Genomic DNA, 27755 nt, shown 5'->3' with positions numbered 1-27755 from the left:
CTAGACCAAGAATTGCTCTAAGTCAAAGATATATTCAACCACAAGATTTAAACCCCTTAAGAACAAGATTTATTCAAGAATTGTAATCTAAGTATTTTTAATCTAAGCCATTCAAGTATTTTTAATCTAAGCCAAGATTCATTACTAGTATATCAAGTTCTTGCTATCAACTAGGACGCAAGATGTCTATCATTATTCAAGTTCTAATTTCAAGTTTAAGATTAAGCTTAAGATCAAGATCCCCTTTAGATTTCATTGTTTACAAGTAAAGATTCACAAATTCAAGAATTATAAACCTATTCAAAGATTATAATTTTTGAAATTTAGTTAGACAATTACAAGATTAAGATTAAGATTAAAAAAAAATCTCGAGAATTCATCAAGATTAAGATCAAAAATAAGTCTCGAGAATTTAGTTAGACAATTACAAGATTAAGATTAAGATCAAAAACAAATCTCGAGAATTCATCAAGATTAAGATCAAAAACAAATCCCGAGAATTTAGTTAGACAATTACAAGAATAAGATCAAGAACAAATCCCCAGAATTCATCAAGTTATTGACAGTAATGTAAGTGATTATTTTTCAATCTTAAGTTGATAAGAATTTTCCATTTCAACCTAATTCATTTTTGGAATAAGACTTGTAGTCTAATTTTGAGGATAGAGAAAAGTTATGTCAGAATGAAAGTTTCAGAGGGAATTAGCTACTCCGCCTCAAACTTCTGTTCTTAAGGTAGTGTCGTGTGAAATTAATCTATGGTATGGGACATTAGATTGGTTTTACATGCCTACCCCAGATGTATCTATGTCTTCTATCTTTCACCAACGAGTGTGTATGTGGAAGGTACCTATGTGGTATGGGACACTTAGACCCTTTTCACATGCGTTCACTTGTTTGGTTTTATTTTCAGAAATTGTTTGATGTGATGATCTTGTCCTCCACTTGTGCCATGAAGACATCCACTCATTGATTGCGCAACTGAGGACAGTTGATTCCCAACAGGGGGGACTGTTATGACCCATGTTATTTGACGAATGATAATCATGGTCATTTAAATTTATATATTTTTTATGATGCCTATTTCATGAACACGTTAGGATTGATTGATGTGATGTCAATTGATTGTTACTATTGACGTGGTTTATGTTTATGAGTTTAGGTGATGAGGTGTGCAAGGGTACCGATTTAGGTGTTGCACAGTGCGAGGGTACCGATTTAGGTGTCGCACGGATGGTGGATTGAGTCATGGCGTGTGGACCGACCTCACAATATTTTGTGGCTGTATTATGGCATTTGATATTATTTTGACATTAGTGTGATGTGTGTGTGTGCACGCGTCAATTTATTGTGCAGCGTGCGTACGAGCACTAGTTGATTTATTTTGTAATGTGCATATGTGCACAAGTTAGATTATTGCATTAGAAGAATTGTGCAAACCTTAGAAGGTTTGAGGACAAAGGCTAATTAAATGGCAAAGTCCAAATATGGATGTATACTTTATTTTTGGCTGAAAGCCTACTTTTGGGAATATATCACAAATACCCACGCGAGAAGAAGCCACTCACGTTGGGGGGGAAAGATTGCACCCAGTCTTGTGTTGCCTTGTGTTGATGGTGATGTATTTCTTTCTCTTGTCTTATGTTTTGTTATATGCTTTAATTTTCAATTTAATTCAAGTAGTTGTTTTAACATTTGATATATTTTATGAGTTTTTAATTATTCCCTTCAAGAAAATTAAAGGTCCTGTTTCAGAGACAGAAGTTGGGCACATATATGAACCATTGCTTGTGGGGAACTCTCAAAACTCAAAGTTTTTGTGCCATTTTAGCTGTTTCACAGGATCCAAAGATTTGAAATGCGTTTTAATTGTTTCCACCATTTCCATTTTCAAAACTACACGTTTCAATTGTTTTCCTTGTTTCATCTGTGCCGTTTTGGCCATTCCCTCGATAACACCTACTGTTTCCCTTGTAAAACCTTATTTTCAAGTTGATATAGTTGCTATTTTGTTCTTTCTTCTAAAAGATCTCCTTTTACCTAGTTTCTAGTCATATACTCTCCTATTCTCTCACATTTCTATGTATTTCTCCTTTCCCTCTTCTTCCTCCCCCTTATTTTGCATCATGACCTTCTGTCTGTGCCAGTTTGCAAAGGGGAGTGTGAAGACGCCCCAGCACAACTGGCACAGATGGCTTGCCCCAGCAACACAACTGGAGAGGAAACCAAAGTCCTCATTAAATTTTCAATGAGGAGTATAACCAAGCGATGACCAAGTGGATAGCTCGAGAAGTAGCCTATCAAGAGCTCCTTCAATATAAAGAAACCCTTATTACCCATGCACACACATAAATTCATAAGCTGGAAACCATTGCCCTCGGGTGATACCCCCTTGGAAGAAGGCCATGAATAAAAGAAGCTGGATATGCTTCTCTCATGGCCAACTGACCTCGACACCTTACTAATCAATAGGTGGTCCCCCATGAATACCCTTATCCTCGCACCTTGGCCCTTTACTTGCTTCAATTCAATATCTTTTTATCCGACCCCATCTCAAACCCCACCTTCCACACCGTCGTGTGGTGCACCATCATCACCACACAACAACCAACCCTCGCCAACCTCTTCTTCTTCAACCAAGCCATCTCCTTCTTGGATACCACACTTATGTACTCCATTAAATCCCATCTAGTTGTGTCTAATCTCCCCATGTGGTGCCACTTGTTCATCAATTCTACACTCTCTACTGTGAGGAAGGTCACTTCCTTAAACTCACATCACCACCCAGGCTCAACTACCACATCAATGTAGATACTCTATATGCCATTATCACAAGTATCACTAATTTAAAGAGAGAGACTCCCTATCAAAGTAGGCTATCATTATAACATAGAGAAATTGACTTTACATACAAAACTAATACTTCTTATCCTCACCCCATACCATGTATATACTTTAGTCTATTTCCACAATCTATTATTCTCTATCAACTAATGCTTAAAGTATTAGACTAGGCACATCACATGGCACACCCTCATGCCATCACAGGCACCAATTGTTGCTACAATTGTCAACTACATTATTGAATGGCCATCCACCATTAAAGCTACTATATTTAAGGGCTGATTAGCTTGATCCCAATTTGATTGTTCATGTAACTCATTGACTATTGTTGAGCTTTGAGTATACTTGGTTAATAAACTACATCACATTGTCACCTCACCTAAGAGAGGAAAATCTCCACCGATCAAAACATTTTTCAATCCCATTGCCACTTCTCTATTGAATGAGCTACAAAGACACAAATTAGACATCTGGGTGAGAGGAAAAATTGGCATGATCATGTAACGACTTTGGAAAGTGAAAGCCTAATATGAGGGAGAGAGAGAGTGGCATCATAAGCTCTAAATATCTTGAAGCATCGAAGGACTCTCATTGTTTCCACTCATCTCCTCACACTTTGGTAAATCTTGGAGGCACTTGAGTTTTACTTTACACCTTACTTTGTTAAGTTTCATTTTTTTTGATGCCACACAATTATAGGTAACATTTTATGATTATCAAGCTACTTTGTTTGCCCGAATGATACCTCTTCCAAGTGTTTAGGCATGCAAGTAATAATGTAAATGTTATTAGGATCGTTGGTAGTCTTTAATCTCTCTCTCTCTCTCTCTCTCACATGGACCCTTCGGGTCTTTTGTAGACATTAATAACAACTTTCTCTCTTCACATTGTAGCATTGTAGGTTGTACCATTGGCACTTACAGGGCCGTTATCTCTAGTTAGTTTTTTTTTCTCAGCTCTAGTTGGTCTTTTTACATAATGCTAAATTTTTGATCTCATAGCCCATCAGAACCCTCCCTCTCGACCTTCGGATAATAGAAATTGGTTTTGTGGCATGCAATATACCCACAAACGAAAAAAGTTGAAAGGTTCTGGAGAGATCACGGCTCCCACTCTCTACAAATGAACACTGCAAGGTATTCAAGACCAGCTATGGCTACCGTTCAGTATCATCAGTTGAGCAGCGTGTATTTTCTGTGTTATGCGCCGTATCCAAGTCGCCCTTCAGTCTTTCAGATAAGAAAGGGCGCGAATTTCCCCTACTGGTCTAGATTACGTTATAGCAGAGGAGGGTCTTTGGGGTTTTCTGCTATTGGCAATTATAGAGGGAGAAATGCTGCTCGGAGATTTGAAAGCGATGACAGGAAAGCTTCTGATTCGTCCATTGAAAACCTAGAAGCAGATGAGAGACCGCCTTTTGACATTAACATAGCCGTGGTACTGGCCGGATTTGCCTTTGAGGCTTACAACACTCCTTCGGTAAGAGAAAAATCTCCTCCAACGGATATTTTTTTGATGTTTTGGATTTTGAAGCCCAATCTTTAGATGCAGCACTGGCTTGATTTCATTCTGTGGCTTTCCTTCTTGCTTTTGGCGGTTAATCTGCATATTTCCAATCACATACCAAGGGTTTCGAAAAGAGGAGGTAATTTGCATACTGAGTTAGAGCGGAATCAGTTGATTGTCCACTCCAAATTGAAGCATCTAATATAGGCATTGAACTATAATTGATTATGTAGGTTCTTTCTTCTAGGTATATATCTGCGTCAACCAACTGTTTATATTGGTGGTAGATGTATGGCATTTGCCCCCACTTGGATTATGGTCATCTTGCTCCGCGAGACTATGCAATGCTGCCCTTTTACCAAACGGTGATATAAGCTCCACAATCCTTTGGTACAACTAAAGGTGCTTTTTGATTTTAGATGTGTGACATGTGCCCCCACTAACGCCTAGAAGCAGGCCTGCTCCAGTATAGTTCCTTTTCATATCAACAAGTATGGCTTCCTATCCAGCTCTGATTCACATGCCCTTGCTCTGCCAAGCAAGGAGGAAGATATTCTCAGGTCAAGGATCAAATTTGCATTGTCTTCAATCCACCTTAATAAGAAAGCAAATACACAGGAAGGTTGGGGGGTCCTTTAGCGGGTCATTGAGATCCAATCAAATGCTTGGAGTACTACCTTGTTCCTTTCTTCTCTTAGCATTAAGTTAATGGACCAAAGTAGTAATCGCACACCTTCATCACTCATGTGTACCTGATGTGGACGCAAGAGACTGGTGAAGAGGATGATCCAGTTTCGCCCCGGGGTGACTTATGTGATGCCTCTTGAGATGAACCAGCACAGGAGGCATCAGCTGAGGGCACCTGCTCAACTGAGGGATCAGTGAGAAGCACGTCAGAACCTCACCGGCTGCTTGCTGAAGCAGTCCACAGCAATTGAATCTAGCATACCAAACTCTTCAGTACTTCATTTCCCAGTGGGAGGTTGCTTGCTGAAGCAGTCCACAGCAATTGAATCTAGCATACCTGTCACATGCACTCTGCACTCAGTGCATGGTGACAAGATGGCTCATCATCAGAAGTGCAACAGTTGTACAGTTTTAGAACCCATTAGGATGATATTTGTCGTACGCCGTGACCCCATTGTACATCCTCAGTCTAGGATAAGTCAGGCACGAGCTACGTAGGTCATTCCTCAGCCTTAGCGGGTCAGTCAGTCAATCAAGTCCCTTAACCCACTTGGAGAGAATCATTCATGCATGTAGAGTTAGTAGAAGCCTTAGGGTTTGCATCAGAAAGCACTCTGCATCTTGCATAATATGCATACATATGCCTGTGCATCATTTAGAACATCCCCGAAGCCTTAGGGAATTTACTGGGATTTATCTGGTTATTTTTTCATATTTATTAGTATTTATTTATCATTATTTGCATTATTGGGCATTTATAAATATTAACTTTATTAAATGACCAACCTCCAGTTAGTATAAATAGGCTTGCCTAGAGCCTCTTTTCCTCATTCAGTCTTCATTGTGCTAAGAGCTCTCCTCTCTCTTGCTTTCAGCCCAAGACTAATCCAGCCCTAGTGCCCATAAGCTTTCTTCTCCAGCCCCTTGAGATCCATAGCTTCAGCCCAGCCCTAGGTGCATGTCTTCAGCCTCTTTCAGCCCTGAATTCAGCATCAGTTCAGGCCCACAGTTCAGCCCACAGTTCAGCATAGATTAACGCCAGCAAACAGCCATCATCTCTGCGTTTTTGCACAGCCGTACAGTAGGTCTTCAGCGTTTCTGCTCCAGCCGTACAGCAGCCCTGCAGTCCCCTGTTGCTCATGCGTTTCAGTCCACAGCCCTCTCTACAGCTCAGCGTTTTTGTCCACAGCAGATTCCAGCCCTGAAGGTTCAGTCTACATCAGTTTTCAGCCCTGAATCTGCTGTTTGCATCAGTGTCCAGCATTCTGTGCATCATCCACACATTCAACAGTCATCTGGTGAAGGTAACACAGCATTCATATGTGTTTTCAGCATTCTAACAGTGTGTAGAACAGTCCACCTTCTTCTTCTTTGAGCCTCAGGTGTGCAGCCCTTCCTCATGCCCTTGGGAAGAGTGCATAGGCTCGAGATCAAGTCATTGAGGTGTTTCTACAGCAGTGTACAGATCAGCCGCTCTCCGATCCTCCAAGATCTTGCGTTCGGCTTATCTACAGTCCAAAGTCATTCTCTCTAAAGTAATAAAGCAAATACTATCTCGTTATCGGGATAGGGGGCCCTTCAGTGGGTAATTCGGGACCCAATCTGGTGTACAGTTCTCATATCTCTCTCTCTCATCTCTTTAAAGTTTGAAGTAATGAAATGGATTGCTAAACTCACGAAACTCAGGATATAGAAGATGGTGTGAGCATATTGTGTGACAGGATCAACCAATACAAAGACTTCCGCTGCATATCACATTGGTATCAGATTCAGATAGTCCACACACACCGTATCCTAGCGTGGGGGCATCCTCGGATGGTTAGATTGCGTTCCGGCACGACCACCGACTTCAGCATCATGTCTACAGGAGAGAGTACTCATCAGCCGGAAGACGTCTCCCCCGAAGGAGACCTTGTTCTTCCGCCTACAGCAGACACCATAGCTCTTCTTAGAGCTCAGAACCAGCTACTCATGGAGCGTCTCCAACTCTTGGAGGCAGCAGCAGCACGTCCTTCTACACCTCCAGCAGCACCCGACTACATCTCCCTCTTCTTTCAGATGGAACAACAAAGGAGAGAGGACGAGGCCCGAAGGAGAAGAGAAAAAGAAGAAAGACGGGACTATGAGGAAGCCCAACGCAGGATCGACGAAGACCGGCGTCAGGCTGAACTCGCCGCTCGGGAACACCAACGTGAGCTTGATCGAGAACGTATGTTACTCGAACACCAACGGGAAAAGGAGGCCATACACTTGAGGTATCAGCAGCTCTCCTCAGTCTCCCCAGTCATAGGTGTTACCAGCCAGCATCCCGCAGTAGCATCAACCAGCATCATTCGCAGTCAACTGAATTTCAGCAAGTATGATGGTAAGTGTGATCATTCTTCAGTTAATCAATTTATTCAATAGTTTAATGCTCATTTTCCATTAGCTAAGATCACAGACCCACAAGACAAAGTCCACTTAGCGGCTCCCCATCTCACTGGTGAGGCAGTCACTTGGTGGCAGCATTGGTCTAGTATTCATACTGACCAGGCCACAGGTGTCACAGCCTTTGACTGGGACATCTTTGTCCATGACCTGAAGACCAGATTTCTCCCGCCCTAGTACATGACCGGTCTGAAAGACGAGTTCTATGGACTCAGAGAGAACGGATCCCCAGTGCTTCAGTTTTCCGGTAAGGTTATTACTTTAGCACAGCAGTTAGGGTTATCTGAGCAGGCCAAGATGGAGCAATTCATTCGTGGATTGGACTCCAACATTCGGTTCACAGTTCGTAACTTTGAACCAAGTACATATGACCGGGCTTTGACTCTCGCTCAGAATGAAGAAATGAAGCTCAACGGGGGCAAGCCCAAGGAGACATCTCAGTCCAGTACCAAACCCCAGCAGCAGCAATCAGCTGCACAGACAGGGAAAGGTAACGCATCTTCTAAAGATGCTAAGAAGGACAGCAGTAATAGCTCTAGTTCAGGGGGTAAGAAGGATAAAGAGCCTAAGAAAACCCCTGATGAAAAGGCTAAAGCATGCATTATTGGAGGTTATCTTTCTCCAGAGGAGCAAAGGAAGTACCAGTCAGAAAATAGATGTTTTTTCTGTCATATTATAGGGCATGGTAAGAAGGATTGCCACAAATGGCAAGCGGCACAAGCTGCCAAAGCTCCTTCTGCCACAGTTGCCACAGCCTCCCCAGCTCCTCCAGCCCCGCCTACTACCTCAAATGCAGTTCAACTTTTACCTTCCATGCATCCTATGCCATCCGTGGTATTTGATGCTAAGCAGGAGGGTGAGAGCGATGCTGCTCAGAAGAGCCTTATCCGAGCTTATGGCTCTGCCCAGGGCCGACAGTTTGTAGTCCTTTTCGATATGGGCAGTTCTGAAGACGCCATCTCTCCCGAGTTGGCTAATAAATTGAACTGCACATTAGTTCCATATCATCTGGATGTGGACGGGTTTACACCTGGTCTTCGCACCCACATTTCCCAGAAGGCACAGCAGTTTGCCTTTGAAGTTCAGAAGGCCTCATTTCAACGAGATTTCATCGTCTCCTCTCTGTTAGGGTGTGACATGATCTTAGGAATTCAGTGGTTCCGTCAGTATGAGCCTATTCCCAATTGGGGGTAGGACATTTTTACTATTTGTAAAGGTTTTCCTGAGCCTGTCATGATTCGGGGGGATAGAAGCATTCTTGCATCCCATTGATTTCACATCTCCAGGCCAGACGAGCTATCCGCAAGGGAGCAGAAGGAGCACTCCTTTATGTTCGTGCTCAGACAGCCCCTCCCTCAGTAGTAGCATCCCTTACATCTTCAGTCCCTCAGTTAGCAGACCTCCTATCCAGACACGAGGACATTATGCTTAGGGACGATCTCCCGCCCAGTCTCCCACCCTCTCGCCTTGAGGACCATCACATTGATTTGGTCCCTGGATCAGATCCTCCTAGCAGGTTTCCCTATCGTCTTTCCAAGACTTTAGAGGGCGAGTTGGAAAAGCAGTTATCTGAGCTTCTCCGAGCCGGATTCATTCGGCCTTCTTCCTCCCCATTTGCTGCACCTATCCTATTTGTCCAAAAGAAGGACAAGTCTGCACACCTTTGTGTAGACTACAGGGCATTAAACAAACTCACTATCAAGAATAAGTTTCCTATGCCCAGGATAGAGTACATTTTGGAGCGTCTAGACGGTGCTAAGTTTTTCACTAAGATCGACCTCAAGAGTGGTTACCATCAGGTCCGCATTTTTGAAGCTGACACTCCAAAAACAGCTTTCAGGACAGAGCGTGGTCACTACGAGTTCGTAGTCATGCCTTTTGGGCTTACAAATGCACCCGCAACGTTCAATAAGATGATGTCTAGGATTTTCGTAGTCCACATTGGGAAGTGTGTTTTCATATTCCTTGATGACATACTAGTCTTCTCAGCCACTGCGGAGCAGCATGAGAAAGATGTGGAGAAAGTCTTGCAACTTTTGCGAGATAATCAGCTCTACATAAACGCCAAAAAGTCTATCTTTGGTGTTAAGGAAGTTCAGTATTTGGGCTACATCATTGGTTCCGATGGGATTAGACTAGACCCATCAAAGGTTCAGGAGATCTTAGATTGGGATATTCCTAAGACCGCCCAAGAAATCCGTTCATTCGTAGGTCTTTGTCAGGCCTATAGTACCCATGTCCATCAGTTTTCCAACCTTGCAGCACCTCTTACCGACTTGCTCAAGGGGGTGAAGACTCGCAAGCAGAAAGTCTCAATTACAGGTAAGGCACTTGATGCATTCCGTGCACTCCGGAAAGCTGCCTCAGAAGCACCTGTATTAAAGTTAGCATCATGGGACGAACCTTTCGAGGTCATCACCGATGCCAGCAATGTAGCCATAGGTGCAGTCCTCCAACAGGACAATAGACCCGTGGCATATTACAGCAGAAAGTTGGACGTCGTCGAAAAGAATTATTCGGTACATGACAAAGAGCTTTTGGGTGTGATCACAGCGCTCAAACATTGGAAGCCTTTTCTTTATGGACAGGCTTTCACAGTGAAAATAGACCACCAAGCACTTAAGTGGCTTCAGACTATGCCAAGTGCCCAGTGGAGTGATCGACAGGCCAGGTGGAGTCAAATCTTCCAACAGTTTGGAGGTATGATTGAATACTGTTAGAAGTCATCTCCTGTCTAGATTTATACACCAGGGCCTTTGTTGTGGGTGTGCCCGCCCTTATGAGGTGTTTTCCCATTTTTCCCCACTCTCCGTATTTTTCCCCTATTTTTTCCCATTTTTCTGAGGCTTGGGAGGGCTGCCAGAGGGTGCCAGGAGCAGTACAGTGCTGGCCGACTGGATGTTTATCAGTCGTGGGCACTCTTACTGCTGGCCGACCGGTTTTGATCAGGTTTTGGCACCAGATAGCTGGCCGACTGCATTTATGCAGTCGTGGACTTCTTTTATCAGTCGTGGGCTTCTCTTATGCTGGCCGACTGCCCTCTAGGGGAGTATATATAGCTCCTCAGCCCCCATGCCTTATTTGTATCATATTCGGGATCTTCTTGTGTATATCAGAGCAGAGTTACACGCCTGCATCTCTCTCTTTTTGTGCTGTTTTTTCTGCCTGCGTTTTTGCTCTTGTGTTCCCAGATTTGGTCATCATCTCCGCTGCATATTCTGACATGGTATCAGAGCCTAGGCTCTAGATAGGTCTTGGGATTTGTGTGAGCAAGAGGGGGCTGTTTTGTGGCTGATTGGTGGACTGTTTTGGGCTGATCGGGAAGAGGAGAAGCAAGAGGAAGGCGGGCTGATTTGCTGGACAGCCACTTGCAGGTATCAGTTCTTCTTTGTTCCCACCCACCCACCCTTTTCAGAGTACATCCCCGCTATGGCAGATCTGTTTGAGATGGCCGAGAGACATGTGAAGATCCCGACACTCCCCACGTTCCCGGTGGACCGTCAGTTGGACGGGAGCAACTACGGCATATGGAAGGTGATGATGGAATCCGTTCTGGAGTCCTACGATCTCGCCGATTTCGTCGTTGTTGGTGTTCCACGGCCGGAAGTAGAGGAAGGGGAGTTACCGTAAACCCGAAAGGACCGGGAGGCCCAGACGCAGATGTGGGATCGCGTCAACGCCAGGGTCCGTTCGTTTATTTTCCTCAACTGCACACCGCAGGTAATCAATCATGTCAAGCACATGACGCTGGCCAGAGGTATATGGCAGCATTTGGCTTCTCTGTACAACAGGGTATCACCCATGAAGAGGATTTCTTTGGAAGTACAGATGCGGGTTATGAGCCCTGCAAAGTCGGCGACGATGCAGGAGCATATTAACAAGCTGCAGGCTCTTCAGCAGGAAGTTCTCCAGGCTGGGAAGGAGATATCGTCAGAGGACATGGCCATAACGTTGCTGTCACATTTGCCCTCTTCGTACTCAGCATTCTACTCGTCGTTGATTACCAGTGGCAGGCTCAGCACCATCACGTGGGAGGAGCTTGTGCCCATGGTCTTGGACCAGGAGGAACGATTTACGAACCCTCCTCAGGGTGGAGGTTCGGAGGCCTTTACTGGCCAACGGTCGAAAGGCCGTAACTCGGGCAAAGGGAAGGCTTCATCGGAGAAGTCTTCTGAGAAGATGTCCGACGCTGACCGCGAGAAGCTAAAGGCAGAGAGGACCTGTAATGATTGTGGCGAGAAAGGCCACTACTGGAGGCAGTGTCCCAAGCGGAAGACCGAGAAGGGTGAAGACTCCTCAGCAATCATGAAGACTCCGGCTTTTGTGCACCTGGAGGTGATGGACACCGATGCTTCATTTTCTTCAGGCAGGGAGGAGATTGGAGGACTCTCCGCAACGGATACTCGGGAGTGGATTCTCGATAGTGGTGCTTCGAGGCACATGACTCCTTCCCGTTCCGGTTTACAGGATCTCTGCAGGTGTTCTGGTCATATTCTTACTGGGGATACGTCCACTATCCCAGTTCACAGTGAGGGCAGGATGGAGATAGTTCCCGATGGCAGAGGGGGGAAGCATTCCTCCCAGGTGTTGTATGTTCCGGCACTTGTTTTTCATCTGTTGTCAGTGCATCAGGTTTGCAAGACTGGCGTACGGGTGGAGTTTGATGAGCATTTTGTTGCTCTCCGGGACAAAGCAACAGGCCAAGTGGTTTGGGAAGGTGGAGTGGAGAATGGAGTTTACAGGCTTTCAGTACTCTCTCTCCCAGGTCCTCAAGATTGTGATGAGTGGCAGTGTGGTAATAGCTACTCAGGTGTGGATACGCTGCAGGTGCGGGCTTTCCGAGACCAGATGGTGGATAGCTTGCCAGTAGATGGCAGCAGTTGGCAGGAACTTTCCAGTACTGAGGTTGGTAGTTCTTGTGTTCGTGAGTCAGAGGAAGCTGAACAGGTCACTTATGCTCTGATGTCTCGTAGTGTTCGGGACATAGAACTTCCAGTAGTTGAGGATGTTCTTTCCACGGGGACCTTTCGGAAAGCCAGGCAGGTAGCAGGTGCTTACTTGCAAAAGGAGGTGGTTTCTCCAGGCTTTGTGGTTCCGGATTCAGAGGGGGTGGTTGACAGGTTTCATAAGGTTTCCAGGACTTGCTTGTGCACCGTAACAGGTGTTGATCCTTGTGAGCAATGTGATGTCTCTGTGACTCAGAAGCTGTATGGTTCATTGATCTGGTTGATGGACACCGGATTGGACGGGAGCTTCCTGATGAGGCAGTTGAGCTCTTGGTTGCAGATGTCTCTTTGGGAGGCAGGATCGCGTTTCCTGTGGTTTCTGCGACATGCGAAGGATCATGGACTCTTGTACACAGGAGGGGGATTGTTGGATGGAGTCCGACTCCGCGGTTGGAGTGACTCGGTTTGGGGAGGAGATCCGGACACGAGGAGATCTACTTATGGCCCAGGAGCAGTTTTACGGAGCAGGAGGAGGTTGCATGGCAGGTTTGGGCTTCCACTGGAGGAACACATGGTCATCCAGAGGCACTTTGTTCGTGAACAGATCGTTGCTGATGACATCTTGCTGGAGTTCTGTTCGACGGAGGACAGTACGGTGGACCTCTTCACGAAGTCGCTCTCAGGATTTGCTCAGGCGGCACCCCAGCTCCCAGTGGTTGGTTACACAGCCAGGAGCTGAGAGGGGGTGTTAGAAGTCATCTCCTGTCTAGATTTATACACCAGGGCCTTTGTTGTGGGTGTGCCCGCCCTTATGAGGTGTTTTCCCATCTTTCCCCACTCTCCGTATTTTTCCCCTATTTTTTCCCATTTTTCTGAGGCTTGGGAGGGCTGCCAGAGGGTGCCAGGAGCAGTACAGTGCTGGCCGACTGGATGTTTATCAGTCGTGGGCACTCTTACTGCTGGCCGACTGGTTTTGATCAGGTTTTGGCACCAGATAGCTGGCCGACTGCATTTATGCAGTCGTGGACTTCTTTTATCAGTCGTGGGCTTCTCTTATGCTGGCCGACTGCCCTCTAGGGGAGTATATATAGCTCCTCAGCCCCCATGCCTTATTTGTATCATATTCGGGATCTTCTTGTGTATATCAGAGCAGAGTTACACGCCTGCATCTCTCTCTTTTTGTGCTGTTTTTTCTGCCTGCGTTTTTGCTCTTGTGTTCCCAGATTTGGTCATCATCTCCGCTGCATATTCTGACAAATACATCCCTGGTAAGCATAACCCAGTAGCAGATGCTCTCAGTCGAAAGTCCAGCATCAAGGCAGTCCAAGAAGCTACCATTCTCGAAATCACGGGGAAGGACTTGGATAGTATGAAAGACCAATATGTCAACTCCCTTGAGTTTGGTACTCAGTATAGTTTGGCTCTCACTTCTGAGCCTGGCCACTATTCAGTACAGAACGGTTGGTTGTTCTACAAGAACCGTCTCTATGTTACTTGGGAAAAGCGTTCCGCTCTTCTCCACGATGCCCATGACTCCTTAGTTGGAGGACATAGGGGTATCAACAGTACCCTCGAGAAATTAGAACGGTCCTTTTATTGGCCAAAGATGAGGCGTGATGTCTATGCACATGTACAAGCCTGTAAGATTTGTCAAAAAGTCAAGGTTCCCCATACAAAGAAGGCAGGTTTACTTCAACCTTTCCCCGACGGACCTTTCATTGACATATCTATGGACTTTGTAGGGCCTCTACCAGCATCCACTGGATCCCGTAACACTCAGTGTTTTACCATTGTGGATCGCTTTAGTAAGTTCTGCATGCTCATCCCATGCAAGCATACGGCCACAGCCGAGGACGTAGCCCGTCTGTTTCTCAAGCATTGGTATCCAGTTTGTGGTTTGCCTAGCACCATAACATGAGACAGAGATTCCAAGTTTACCTCGCATTTCTGGAGGGCATTATTTGAAAACTTTGGAACTAAGTTGCAGTTGTTTAGTGCATTCCATCCCCAGACAGATGGCCAGACAGAAATTTATAATCAGTTGGCCTTTGATGTCCTCAAGTCATATTGTCATGACCAGCAGTCCAAATGGGAGCACTATCTTCCGTTGGTCCAAGCTATCTTGAACGACACTCATTCATCCAGTATCGGACGGACTCCATATGAAGCAGCCTTTGGTCGCCGTTTTTCTTCTCTTTTGACGAGAATGGTGTCTCCATCTTTAGAGGCTAATAAAACCACGGAAGCATTTTCCGAGATCATTGAGTCAGTCAAGGACCGCTTGACCAAAGCTCAGGAAGCATATAGCAGACTAGCAAATAAATCTAGACGAGATGTCCACTTCAAGGAAGGGGATTGGGTCTATTTGTGTATCATGAAGCAGAGATTGAAACAAGTGGGCAAACATTGTCCCAAGCTTTCATTTCGTAGTTTTGGCCCTTTTCCAATAGTTAAGAAGATAAGTGATGTCTCAATGAAGTTAAAGTTGCCTGCCAGTTGGACAATGCATGATGTTTTCCATGTTTCTTGGCTAAAACCATATGTTGGTCCAGAAGTGTTTGATGTTTCAGATGAACAGCAGCCAGACGTGGTAGACGAGGCAGAAGTTATTGAGCCTGAGCAGATCCTTCTTCATCGATGGAAGCATGGTTCCAGTCGACGGATTCGTTAGTTCTATACGAAGTTCCGAGATCGAGGCACCCACGAAGCCGTATGGCTCGACGAGGAGTTCTTCCAGGAGTACCCCCAGTTATTGGCGGACTACTTGGAAGCCATGAACCTGCCGCCAAGCTGATCAGGAGGGAATATCACATGCACTCTGCACTCAGTGCATGGTGACAAGATGGCTCATCATCAGAAGTGCAACAGTTGTACATTTTTAGAACCCATTAGGATGATATTTGTCGTACGCCGTGACCCCATTGTACATCCTCAGTCCAGGATAAGTCAGGCACGAGCTACGTAGGTCATTCCTCAGCCTTAGCGGGTCAGTTAGTCAGTCAAGTCCCTTAACCCACTTGGAGAGAATCATTCATGCATGTAGAGTCAGTAGAAGCCTTAGGGTTTGCATCAGAAAGCACTCTGCATCTTGCATAATATGCATACATATGCCTGTGCATCATTTAGAACATCCCCGAAGCCTTAGGGAATTTACTGGGATTTATCTGGTATTTTTTTCATATTTATTAGTATTTATTTATCATTATTTGCATTATTGGGCATTTATAAATATTAACTTTATTAAATGACCAACCTCCAGTTAGTATAAATAGGCTTGCCTAGAGCCTCTTTTCCTCATTCAGTCTTCATTGTGCTAAGAGCTCTCCTCTCTCTTGCTTTCAGCCCAAGACTAATCCAGCCCTAGTGCCCATAAGCTTTCTTCTCCAGCCCCTTGAGATCCATAGCTTCAGCCCAGCCCTAGGTGCATGTCTTCAGCCTCTTTCAGCCCTGAATTCAGCATCAGTTCAGGCCCACAGTTCAGCCCACAGTTCAGCATAGATTAACGCCAGCAAACAGCCATCATCTCTGCGTTTTTGCACAGCCGTACAGCAGGTCTTCAGCGTTTCTGCTCCAGCCGTACAGCAGCCCTGCAGTCCCCTGTTGCTCATGCGTTTCAGTCCACAGCCCTCTCTACAGCTCAGCGTTTCTGTCCACAGCAGATTCCAGCCCTGAAGGTTCAGTCTACAGCAGTTTTCAGCCCTGAATCTGCTGTTTGCATCAGTGTCCAGCATTCTGTGCATCATCCACACATTCAGCAGTCATCTGGTGAAGGTAACACAGCATTCATATGTGTTTTCAGCATTCTAACAGTGTGTAGAACAGTCCACCTTCTTCTTCTTTGAGCCTCAGGTGTGCAGCCCTTCCTCATGCCCTTGGGAAGAGTGCATAGGCTCGAGATCAAGTCATTGAGGTGTTTCTACAGCAGTGTACGGATCAGCCGCTCTCCGATCCTCCGAGATCTTGTGTTCGGCTTATCTACAGTCCAAAGTCATTCTCTCTAAAGTAATAAAGCAAATACTATCTCGTTATCGGGATAGGGGGCCCTTCAGTGGGTAATTCGGGACCCAATCTGGTGTACAGTTCTCATATCTCTCTCTCTCTCATCTCTTTAAAGTTTGAAGTAATGAAATGGATTGCTAAACTCACGAAACTCAGGATACAGAAGACGGTGTGAGCATATTGTGTGACAGGATCAACCAATACAAAGACTTCCGCTGCATATCACAATACCAAACTCTTCAGTACTTCATTTCCCAGTGGGAGGTCTGGTGGTGATTTTTTTTTTTTGCTTTAGAGAGATTAGAGGATCCCTGGAGAAAGAAAGTTATATTAAACGTCTTCAAAAGACCCAGTGGGTCTATGAGTTCAAAAGCGATACAATAGTGTCCATGTAATCTCATCATGGTACAAAAGAAAACAAAGACTAGAGCTATGAGCTGGGAATGTCAAATCCGACCCATATGATACAAAGTGGGACCATCATCATCATACAACCTATGGAGCCAACCCCCTGGTAGGAGGAGGGGACCATCAAGGATATCGAGCATGGGGCTAGCTTGTAGAAAGCTTTGTAAATCCGCCGGGAAAGTGAAGTGGATGAAGTTAATCCATACATGTGGCAGATAGAAGTGGAGTAGAGTGTGAATGGGACAACTCCCAAATCAATAGCCACCCCACATCTCTTTATTAAAAGAAGACACTCCACAATATTAAAATGAGATTCTTTTCAAATCCCACTTTAATAGTCAAAGATGTTATTAAGCTTAATCTAATAATATGCACCAGCATAAGCGACCTCTTTAATTAGAGGTTGGTCACATGCACCATACCACTTTAACTAGAGGTTGGTCACATGCTTCATACACATGCTCCTTATTGTAAAGCTTTTAGAGCTTTATTAACATGATTAAGACTTAATTAATGAACATAAGACAAATACTGCAGGAAAAGATTGAGTTGTTTGCATTGAGATAGGGGCCTTTCTTAAATAGAGGCCGAAAGGGTACAAGTGAAGAGACATCCTTGGGAAGGGGAGTGGCTCTTGAATCAATGGTTATGCCCTTTGGACTTAGGGGTGTGTCTTTTAATGAATAGACATGTCCTTTGATAGTGACCCATGTGTAAGGGTGTGACCCTTCACAGGTGTCTTTTCAGTTAATAAGGGATTAAAGAGTAATTCAGGAGAGATTAAGAGAGTTAGTCACAATCGTGATGTCACCAATTGGTCGACCATTTGGTCCATCTCCAGATTTGTGTCTCGTTCACTTCAGGCCAGGCCGGTGTCTCATGTGAAGGGGCCAGTATTTTTGCATAACATGGACGGGAGCCAGGTTGGTGTCACCCGTGTGTTAGCAGGATGGTGTCATATGGACGGGAGCCAGATTGGTGCCACCCGTGTATGACCTGGACTGTGTTCTATCCATGGGATCGTCACGCCATGGAAGAGCCAGTGGGTTTGGAGATCAGCGCCTATTTTCACATATGGGCAGGAGACAGTGGAGTATGTTGACTCATACACATATCTTGGAGTGGTGTTCACTGGGCCCACATTTTCCATGAGGGGGGCAGCAGAGGCCAGATTGACTAGAGGTTATGCAGCACTAGGAGGTCTAGAGAGGATGTGCTCACAGGTACAGTTTCAGGAGCCACGCACTTAGCTGTGGCTTTTTGACACACTGGTCACATCGGCTATGCTATACGGAGTACAGATCTGGGGGCCTAGCCTAGATCGTCACAGTGGATCAGGACGCACATACGATGGATGGAGATCGATGGAGAGACCACTTGTGTCCATGATCTCCAGGATGATTCGGGCTAAGGCCTCGGTACCCCATTAGAGTCAACATACTCCACTGTCCGGATGCTCCCTACTGATGTATTGTAGGGCTAGATACTTACTTTCAGTTCTTTCTTTTCTTTTCCAGACAGTGTATCAGATGTCACATGGTTGTAACTTTGGTCTCATAGGTCACTTTGGCCTTTTGAAGACGTTAATATAACATTTCCTTTCATTTCATTTCATTTCTACCATCGAGGTGGTGAAGAAAGTAGAGGTGGTAGGGCGGGTTTCTTGTGGCTGTGGTATGGGCGGCTGCTGTGGGATATGGTAGAGGCTCTTTGCATATGTGTGCCATGTGTGTGGATTCTCAATCGGGGTACGAGTGCGAGGCTCTCTCATCCTGCGCCATGCAGTGGCTGCATCTCTGCTCAGGATTTGTCAGTTGTGCCAGATGGAGCCAGGGATAGAGTTACATTACATATGTCACTGTCCAGTATATTATGAGATACGAGGCCGTTCTCACTGCCTGTTCAGAGAGGGTTTCGGGCCACTTTCCAGAGTCATGAGATACCAGGATTAGAGATGCCTCGGATTATACTTGCTGGAGCTGTGTAGACATAGTGAGGGTCTCTTGAGAGGGAGGGGATCAGAGAGGGAGAGACACCTACAGAGGCAGATTACAGACTTCTTTCGACCAGAGATTGAGCAGTCAGGCCAGCAGGCATTGCAGCTAGCCCCAGAGTATAGCCGCACCAGAGGTAGACTGATTGATCGGGCTATAGAGCTGGGGCGGCATAGTAGCAGGGGAACCCCGTTTCCCCCCATTGGGAACGGTGGAACGCGTTCCCCCATCGCTTGAACCAGTGGAACGTTGGAAACGTGGGCTGGAATGTTGAGGTGGTCGAAAAGACGTGGAACGGCAGGGAACGGTGGTGGAACGGGAGATGGAACGAGAGAGGGAACGCGAGCCTGCCGTTCCCCCACGTGGGAACGCTGATGACGTGGATTTTTTTAAAAAAAATAGAAGCCCGTAAGCCTTGCGCCAGTCGCTTTTCGAAAATTCACACCCGGGTCCCGTACGCTTTCGCCCGTCGCTTTTCGGAGTTCACGCCTGTACCAGTCGGCGTTGCTGTCCACGACTCCAGTGCCCGTACTGTCCTGCCCGTACTGTCCTGCCTGTTCTGTACTACATAGTACAGTCGCCCCAGCCAGGCAACCAGCCCTTGCAGACTTGTAGTGTACACTGTACATACAGTGACTACATTCATCTAAAAGGCAAGGCAGCAAGCTTTTCTCTTTCTTCTCTCTCTCTTTCTTTGTTTGATACCTATGTCACAATCTGGATTGCACACTGCACAGTCTCTCCCCATTAAACACGAGAAAAAAAAAGGACTCATTTCTTTGTAATGGTTAACTTTGAAAGCCTATTCAACTTTTTGCCCGAATTTGTAGAAATCATGGCTTACTCGGGTTCAAAGCGATCGGCTTCGAATGCTACTTGGTGGGACGAGGTTGAAAGGCTAGAAAGGTATTCATCTAAAGGAGGTGCAACACGATGGAAATGCAAACAATGTAACAAAGAGAAGTCAGGAGGAGCAAACCGTGTGAGAGCACATCTATGCCATGTAAACAATGAAAAAGCACAAGTGAACAAATGCCCAGGGACAACACCTGAAATGCGTAGAGAGCTTTTGGCAAAGTACCCAAGTGAAGAGGAGAAAGCATGTGCACGAAAGAAACCGGCAATTGATGCATCTTACTTCAGTAGACAAGGGGAAGATGTACACTTGGGAGATGGACAACAGTATGGTGGACTTGGGAGCTTTGCATTTTCCCAAGATTCGCAGTCTATGGGTGCAAGTTCCGGCAAGCAGCAAACCTTGGGAGCAGCTTGGGATCCCCGCAAGAAAGAGAGGGTAGATGCAGCTGTTGCAAGGTTCTTTTATCATGATCATGTAGCATTCAATGTTGCCAGGTCTCCATATTTCATTGAAATGGTCCAGGAGATTCAAGGTATGGCCCAACATACAAGCCTCCTTCATATGAGACACTACGCACCACCTTGTTGCAAAAGGAGAAAGCTGCAATTGAATGTGCTTTAGAGTCTGTGCATGAAAGTTGGGCAAAGAATGGTGTGTCACTTATTGTTGCAGATGGTTGGAGTGACACTCGAAAAAGGTCCATTCATGGCATGGTTGCTTATTCTCGAGGAAGAATGCAATTCATTTCCTCACATGATGCTTCTGGGACTGGAAAAATTGCAGATCAGCTTGTGGAAGAGTGGGCCGAAGGTATTGAGAAAGTTGGACCAGAGAATGTTATTCAGTTCTTAGCTGATGGTGAGGCAACAAATAGAGCAGCTGGTCTTAAGCTTGAAGACAGGTATCCGCATATCACATTTAGTCCATGCTTTGCTCATTGTTTGAGCAACTTATTGAAGGATGTTGGCAGCTTGCCATGGGTTGATCGACACATTCAAAAAGGCAAGGAGATAATAAGCTTCATTCAAAACCATCAGTTTATTTTGAATGAAATCCGCAAGAGATCGGCCAAAAAGGATTTCTTGAAGTACTCAGAGACACGCTTTGGTTATAACTTTCTCATGATGAAGAGGTTATCCAAAGTGCAATTGCCTTTGAAGCAGTTGGTTGTATGCAATGAGTGGATGGGATGGGCACTTTCTCGGTCAAGAGCCGGCATAGAGGTTGCAAGAACCATACAAGACTTCACATTTTGGGATGAAGTCAATACTATCAATGCTATGATGAAGCCGATCATGCGCTTGATGCGGATTGCAGATGGACGGGAGCCATGCATTGGCAAGGTTTATGAGGGGGCTGACCGAATGATCGAGAAAATAGGGGAAATGGGCTTGTCTAATGAGAAATATGCAGAGGTTCGAGAATTATGTGAAGCACGATGGAATGGTTATCATTCTCCTATGCATGCTGCTGCGTATGTTTTGGATCCCGAGTTCCAAGGATGTGGACAAGAGGCCGATGATGAGGTGATGGATGGTTGGGAGACAGTGCTCTCTAGGCAGGTTCGTGATGCAGATAAACGAAGGTTGGTGAAAGACCAACTTGGATTTTATCACAGCAAGTTGGGAAGGTTTGGATCGGCTGATGCACAGAGAGATAGGTTTAAGATAGGGGCTGCTTTATGGTGGGAGGATTATGGGGCTCGTACACCACAGCTTCAATCATTGGCAGTAAGGATCTTATCTCAAGGTGCAAGCTCCTCTCCGATTGAGCAGCTATGGAGTGTGTTCGGCCATGTTGCATCCAAGAAGAGGAACAAATTTGGGACAAAACAAGTCAATGACTTGATTTTTGTAAGTGCTAATTTGCGCTTGCTTGGTGATATGGCATCTCCCAAACCAGAGAAGTTTATATTGCTTGATGAGGAGTCCTCGGATGATGAGGAGACACATGGACTTGCAGATCCTGGTCAGGATGGGATTGAAGATTTGGATGCTGCAGATGTTGGTCTTGATGATATGGCTTTCTTGGATGACATAGATGATAGTCTCCTTGATGGCATCACTGGCAGTAGCCATGCATGATATCTCCTTACTATTTGCATGTCACCTTGAGGCTTGGACTTTGGACTTGGATTGTTTCTTTTATCTAGGCTGTGCCATGTGGGCCACATTTTGTGCTTTTTGTCACTTATGTCATGTATGATGTGGGCTAATTTATTTTGACTTGTGAGATCTATTCAGTGTTAGTATCTAGCCATGCAAATTATGGTGCACTAGACTTTAGTGTGTCTCTGATTTGGTTATATAAATGAGCATTGTATGTTAAGATTTATCGTCATTTCTAGGAATTATCTAGGTCGTTCCCTGTTTCCGTTCCCCCTCGTTCCCGTTCCCCCTTTTTCTCGTTCCCGTTCCCCTGGTGGTGCTTCCGTTCCGTTCCTGTTCCCGTTCCGTTGCTACTATGTGGGGCGGTCCAAGCGCCCCTATCTTAGAGGCCCATCACGACACCGGTGGAGACTACAAGAGAGGATCAGGACCATACTAGCACGGCATGGGAGATGTCCAGTCAGAGTACTCACCATGGAGGACATTGAGGATATCCGCCATCGACCGATAAGAGACATCTTTGGATAGTGATGTATATGATGCTTACCTTTGTTGCTGGAGTTTTCCTTCCCAGATGTTAATCCATTAGGAGCTCCTAGTACGTTACTTTTCCTCATAGTTGTTATTTCAGTTTCAGTTAGTTGTTTAGTTGTTTTAGCTTTTCTTACACAGACATTGTATCAGATCCACCAATTGTTGTAACCTTTTTGGTCTCATAGGTCATTTTGGCCTTTTGAGGACGTTAATATATCATTTCATTTCATTTCATTTCTCTCTTTTCTTGTCTATGCTCTCGCTTGTGCATACTCCAACAGCTCTCACATCACCCTAAAATATCCCGCATAGGGCGCTGCGTCATAGTACCCAATGTAGTAAAGTTGAGCCTACGGGAGAAAGACTTGTGATGGTGGGAATTGATCGCTGTGGTGATGCGAGCGTGGGCGGGGGCCACGGGGTCGAGAGTGTCGGGCTCTGCCGCTGCGTCATAGTACCCAATGTAGTAAAGTTGAGCCTACGGGAGAAAGACTTGTGATGGTGGGAATTGATCGCTGTGGTGATGCGAGCGTGGGCGGGGGCCACGGGGTCGAGAGTGTCGGGCTCTGCATAGCTTGATGGCTCTGTCTATTGTCACTCCTCTCAGCCGAGCTCGTGCATCAACCTGGAGGTCAAGTGTAGTGGGTGGATCTGCTCTTGGAGCTCTAGTCTGGAAGAAGTTAGTGAGAGCTCTCTGTGTTGGTCTGTGGGTGGGTGCAGCTAGTCCTTGTGTCTGCGGAGATCTAGAAGGAAGAGGCCTGGCATCTCTGGTGTAGGAAATCCATGATCTTGGAAAGTGGTCTAAATCTGTCTCGGAAGCGGCAATGGAACCTCCCTCTGATCTCATAGTATACCGGGCATCGACATATATAGTAGTCCTCTGTCTCAGCCTCTGTATGACAAAGCTGGCATATCTTGTCCATTGGTGCAGCTACCCCTGGCCCATATCCGGCTCTCCACTCTCAACTGATGGGATGACAAATGACAGATGTGTGTCCATGTAGCGCAAGTGTATGATGAAACCGTCCTCTGTCAAGCAAAGAATATGATCTCTGTAGAAGGCCATCTTCGTCCCCAGGGGCTGAACATGTGAACGCTAGGTTCTCTGAGAATCGAGTCTCTCAATGTCCTTCCTGATGACCTTGTTCAGCTTTGTGCGATTGAGAGCTACGGCTGAGAGCAAAGGGGGGGGGGGGGGGGGGGGGGGGGGGGGGGGCTCTATGCTATACTGAAATGGGGGGAGTGTCCCCATTTGCATGCCATGTATACCGAACCAAGTGCTCACCTAGGCATACTACCACTGCGTGTCCTTGTTTAGTGCCAGCCGTCTCGAGGACTCTAGGGTGAGCGGGGTGTATCTATCTGGTGGGACTCCCATAATCTGTGCCAATATGTCACTGTTTGGAATAGAGCCTCTGTCATGATCGGTGTAGTCCCCATCTCCGCCCGCACAATCTCATGTGGCATTGAAGGCTTACTCCTAATCATGTGCGAGATCATCAGCACTAGGGGCCTCTCCATTGGCTTCTACCCATCAGATACCTCTCCCATATCTATCTCTGCTGGCTCCTCCCTCCGTCTCCTCTTGTGGTACAAATTGGGATCCTAGATGGGAGCTCCATACAATAGTGTAAGTGTGACTAGTGTGTCAAATAGCCAAAGCTTCAGCGTCGGCTAATGAAACTGTATTTGTGAGCACTGCCTCTCTAGTGAGCTGAGGGTTGCATAGCCATGCATCAATCTAATTTTGGCTGCCTTCCGCATAGAGAACTGCGGTCCGGCAAAAGTGATCCCAAGATATACATAAGAGGTCACATGCTCCACGGGCTCCCCACTATATGTAAACTGCAGTATGGATTTGTCTATCTACGGCGGGGAGGTATTAAAGATGGTCTTCCCAAGGTTCATAGTGAGGTCCCAGTCCTCGCAAAAGCCCTGCAATGCATTCAAATGCCTCTGTAGCCCCTGTGGTGAGTCAGAGATAAGGACAATGTCGTCTGCATACAATAGGATAGGTATCAAGTCTCCTACCAATCGTGCTCTTGGTCCTCCCTCACTGTCTATGTAGTCAGATATCTCAAGATATCTCATCAATATATAGCCCGAATAGAGTAGGAGATAGGGGGTAGACTTGTTTCACCCCGATAGTGTTGTGTATGACCTTTGAGTCACCCCGCGGAGCCCGTACTTGGCCAGTGAGACAGACTCGTAAAGTGTGAGGATCCGCCAAAGCATATCTGCTGGTACTCCCACATCCTGAAGTCTCCTCATCAATCTGGCCGTGGGATAGTGTCAAAAGGCTTTTGGAATTCCACAAAGCAACAATATATTCGATCACCCGTGAGCTATCTCCTCGTAGAGAGAGAAGAAACAAAGAAAGTTATTAAACGTCTCCAAAAGAACCAGTGGGTCTATGAGACCAAAAGTGATACACTAGTGTCCATGTAATCTCATCATGGTACAAAGAAAACAAAGACTAGAGCTATGAGCTGGGAATGTCAAATCTGAGCCATACGATACAAAGTGGAACCATCATGATCATACAACCTATGGAGCTAACCCCCCGGTAGGGAAAGGGGGCCGTCAAGGATATCGAACATGGGGCTAGCTTGTAGAAGGCTCTGCAGATCCGTCGGGCGTGGGAAGGTGGCTCTGTGCCTCTCCAAGATCTCAAGCTGGAGCTGAGAGAGAGAGAGAGAGAGAGAGAGAGAGAGAGAGAGAGAGAGAGAGAGAGAGAGAGAGAGAGAAGGTGGCTCTGTGCCTCTCCAAGATCTCAAGCTGGAGCAGAGAGAGAGAGAGAGAGAGAGAGAGAGAGAGAGAGAGAGAGAGAGAGTTGTATTAACGTCTACTAGAGGCCGAACTCGACCTATGAGACAAATCAATGTACAACTGTCAATGTCTTCTGGATGTCCAGAAAAAAAAAGGACAAAATGAACATGAAATAAACTATGAAAGTACTGAGCTAGTGGGGGGGTGTGATGGATGGAGCACTGTTGCTAGAGGCTCAGTATGCAACCTATATGCGTAGGGTATACAAGAATGCAATGCAAATCTGTCTAGCTGCAACCAGGACCATAATATGTGATACATAGGCGATGGCGAGGCAAAAATACCTCGGAGCATGATTTCCGGGTGTGAGTGTAAGTGAGCTAGCCGCTCCTGGATATGGTGCTGATGTCGAGCCCGTATCTCTGTGATCTCCCTCTGATGTAGTCTGGGAGTCTGGTAGCCTGGTGCTCTTGGTCTCCGTCTGGCTCGGAGGTCCACAGCGCGCTGAAGTGTAACCCCCTCCTGTGTCAGGGCAGGCACTGGGATAGATCTCTGGAAGAAATCAGTGAGCTGGAGCTATCGCCCACCTCTCCTTGTGGTATGAGTCCGTAGCAGTGTCTCTAGCAAGAACCGGCCAAATCTGCGCTGGTCTGCAGACTCCATGATCTGGCGGAGTGAGGGATGTCCACTGAAGATGGTGGTGTATCTCTCTCTAATGACACTATATGCTCTGCATCTACATACATAATGTTCCTCACTCTCAACCTCCTCCTGGCATAGTCTGCATATCCTCTCTGCTCTGGGGATCCGTGCTGCCCTACCTGCCTCAATCTCAAGCTGGTGTGATGACACTATGAGCTGGCCAATCACCACTCAGGCACTGTGAGGCATGTACACATCCATGTATCCAGGTCTCTGTATGAATCCATCCGTTGAGATACGCATAAATTGATCTCTGTAGTATAGCATCTTTGGCGGTAGAGGCTGATTGGGTGTAATCCAAGTCTCTTGAGTGTATCGCTGCCATAAATCCTGCTGAAGGACTCTGTTCCTCTCACTGTGAGAGAGCTGGATGTGTGGTGCATGTATATGATACTGGAAAGGTGGCAGGAGATCTATGTCAAGACCATGCTGAGTGAGCCACTGTATCATCTGTGAATACCATGATGTCCTATCTCCACTCTCTGCGAGCTGCCTGGACGCCTCAAAAGCTCTATGTGAGAGTCGATCTGATGGCATATCTCCGATCCTCTGTATGAAGCAAATCGTCTGGAAGAGGGCCTCTACTAGCATAGGAGGTTCAGCAAACTCCCTCCGGGCAATGTCACGTGGGACGGAGGGTTTGCTGCGGATCATCCATGAGAGCATGAGAATCTGAGGCCTCTCTATCTGAGACCATGTGGAGGTGGCGAGCCCAGGTGCCCATACTGCTGCAGCATACATCAAAGCAGGGTGACTAGTGTGTCAAACAACCACCCCTTCGTGCGGGGCTCCTGGAAGTGTGCCTGGTGACACTGTCTCTCTAGCATGGCTAGAGCTGTATACCCTCGTGTGAGTCTATCCCTGGCTGCCTGTGCCATAGTAAATCTTCCTGGCGGAGTTGTAAATGTAATCCCCAGGTACACATATGAGTCTACCACCTTTACTTGTCCTCTTGCTAGTGTGAAGATGGCTTGTTGTCGAACCGGCCCTGAGGTGTGGAAAATCATGGCCTTGGTTTTCCCAAGGTTCACTGTAAGCCCCCTCTGTGTGCAGAAGTCATCGAGTGCATGGAGATGGTGCTGTAGTCCCATCCGCGACTCAGAGACCAGAATAATATCATCTGCATATAGCATAATGTGGACTGTGGTACCTGAGATGTCTACCTTGTCCCCACCACCGTGACCAATGAAGTCAGCCACCTCATCGATGTATAGACCAAATAGTGTAGGAGAGAGTGGGCATCCTTGCTTCACACCTATGGTGCTAGCAATAACATCAGATAGCCCCCTGGGGCATTGTATGCGCCCAAGGACCTGCTCATATAAAGCATAGATGCCCCAAACCATCTCTGATGGGATCCCCAATGACTGTAGGCGCTGGAAGAGTCTCTCTCGTGGCACCGTGTCAAATGCTTTGCGGAAATCCACAAAGCAGCAGTATTATCTCTTCTCCCGCGCCCTAGCCTGGTCAATCAGACATCTCAAAGTGAATATATGGTCAATAGTGGAAAAAGCTTGTTAGAATCCAGCGTGCCCTGGTGCTCGCAGTCCCTCCTCTACATATGAGCTCAACTTTGCCTCGAACACTGCACCATAAAGTTTGGCCAATGTATGACCAATCATGATAGTCCTGTAGTTGTTGGGGTCTGGCATGTGACATGTCTCCCGCTTTGTGGAGAGGCACGATGGTGTGCATAGTCCACTCAGCTGGTAGGCCCTTCACTAGTGCCCAGTGTGTGGTCAGCCGATCTCCCATGCTGTAACCGGCGGGCGGATAGCTCTCTCATGTTTAATAGAGCCATGTGTGAGGGGTTTCCTGGGACTTGGAGTACTTCCACGATTGTGCCGGTACTTAAATTGGAGATCCGAGCCTGCCGACTAACTACCGCACCATTATGATTGGTCACTCGCTGGCCAAGCTATATGCTTCTATTCCTGAGCAGGAGTTGAGCAGATGGGCAGAGAGACAAGGG

General features: G+C 46.3%; 1 protein-coding gene across 4 annotated transcripts in view; it reads left to right on the top strand.

Moving 5' to 3' along the window:
* Nucleotides 1-3863: 3863 nt before the first annotated feature.
* The window catches only part of LOC147605841 (putative triglyceride lipase), a 170365-nt gene continuing 146473 nt past the window's right edge, over nucleotides 3864-27755 (top strand). For 3 of the 4 annotated variants that reach the window (XM_086792839.1, XM_086792838.1, XM_086792837.1), the window contains exon 1: nucleotides 3867-4323. In XM_086792839.1, the coding sequence (XP_086648965.1) occupies nucleotides 3967-4323 (357 nt within the window). In that variant the 5' untranslated portion in view covers nucleotides 3867-3966. Of the gene's footprint in view, nucleotides 4324-27755 lie in introns of all 4 variants that reach the window. The other variant, XR_015265097.1, reaches the window with a different exon arrangement.

This window comes from Cibotium barometz, chromosome 58 (genome assembly GCF_041138505.1).
Source record: "Cibotium barometz isolate CiBa-2024 chromosome 58, ASM4113850v1, whole genome shotgun sequence".
NCBI lineage: Eukaryota > Viridiplantae > Streptophyta > Polypodiopsida > Cyatheales > Cibotiaceae > Cibotium > Cibotium barometz.
The sequence above is the reverse complement of the archived record's forward strand: the minus strand, read 5'-3'. Positions and strand labels throughout refer to the sequence as shown.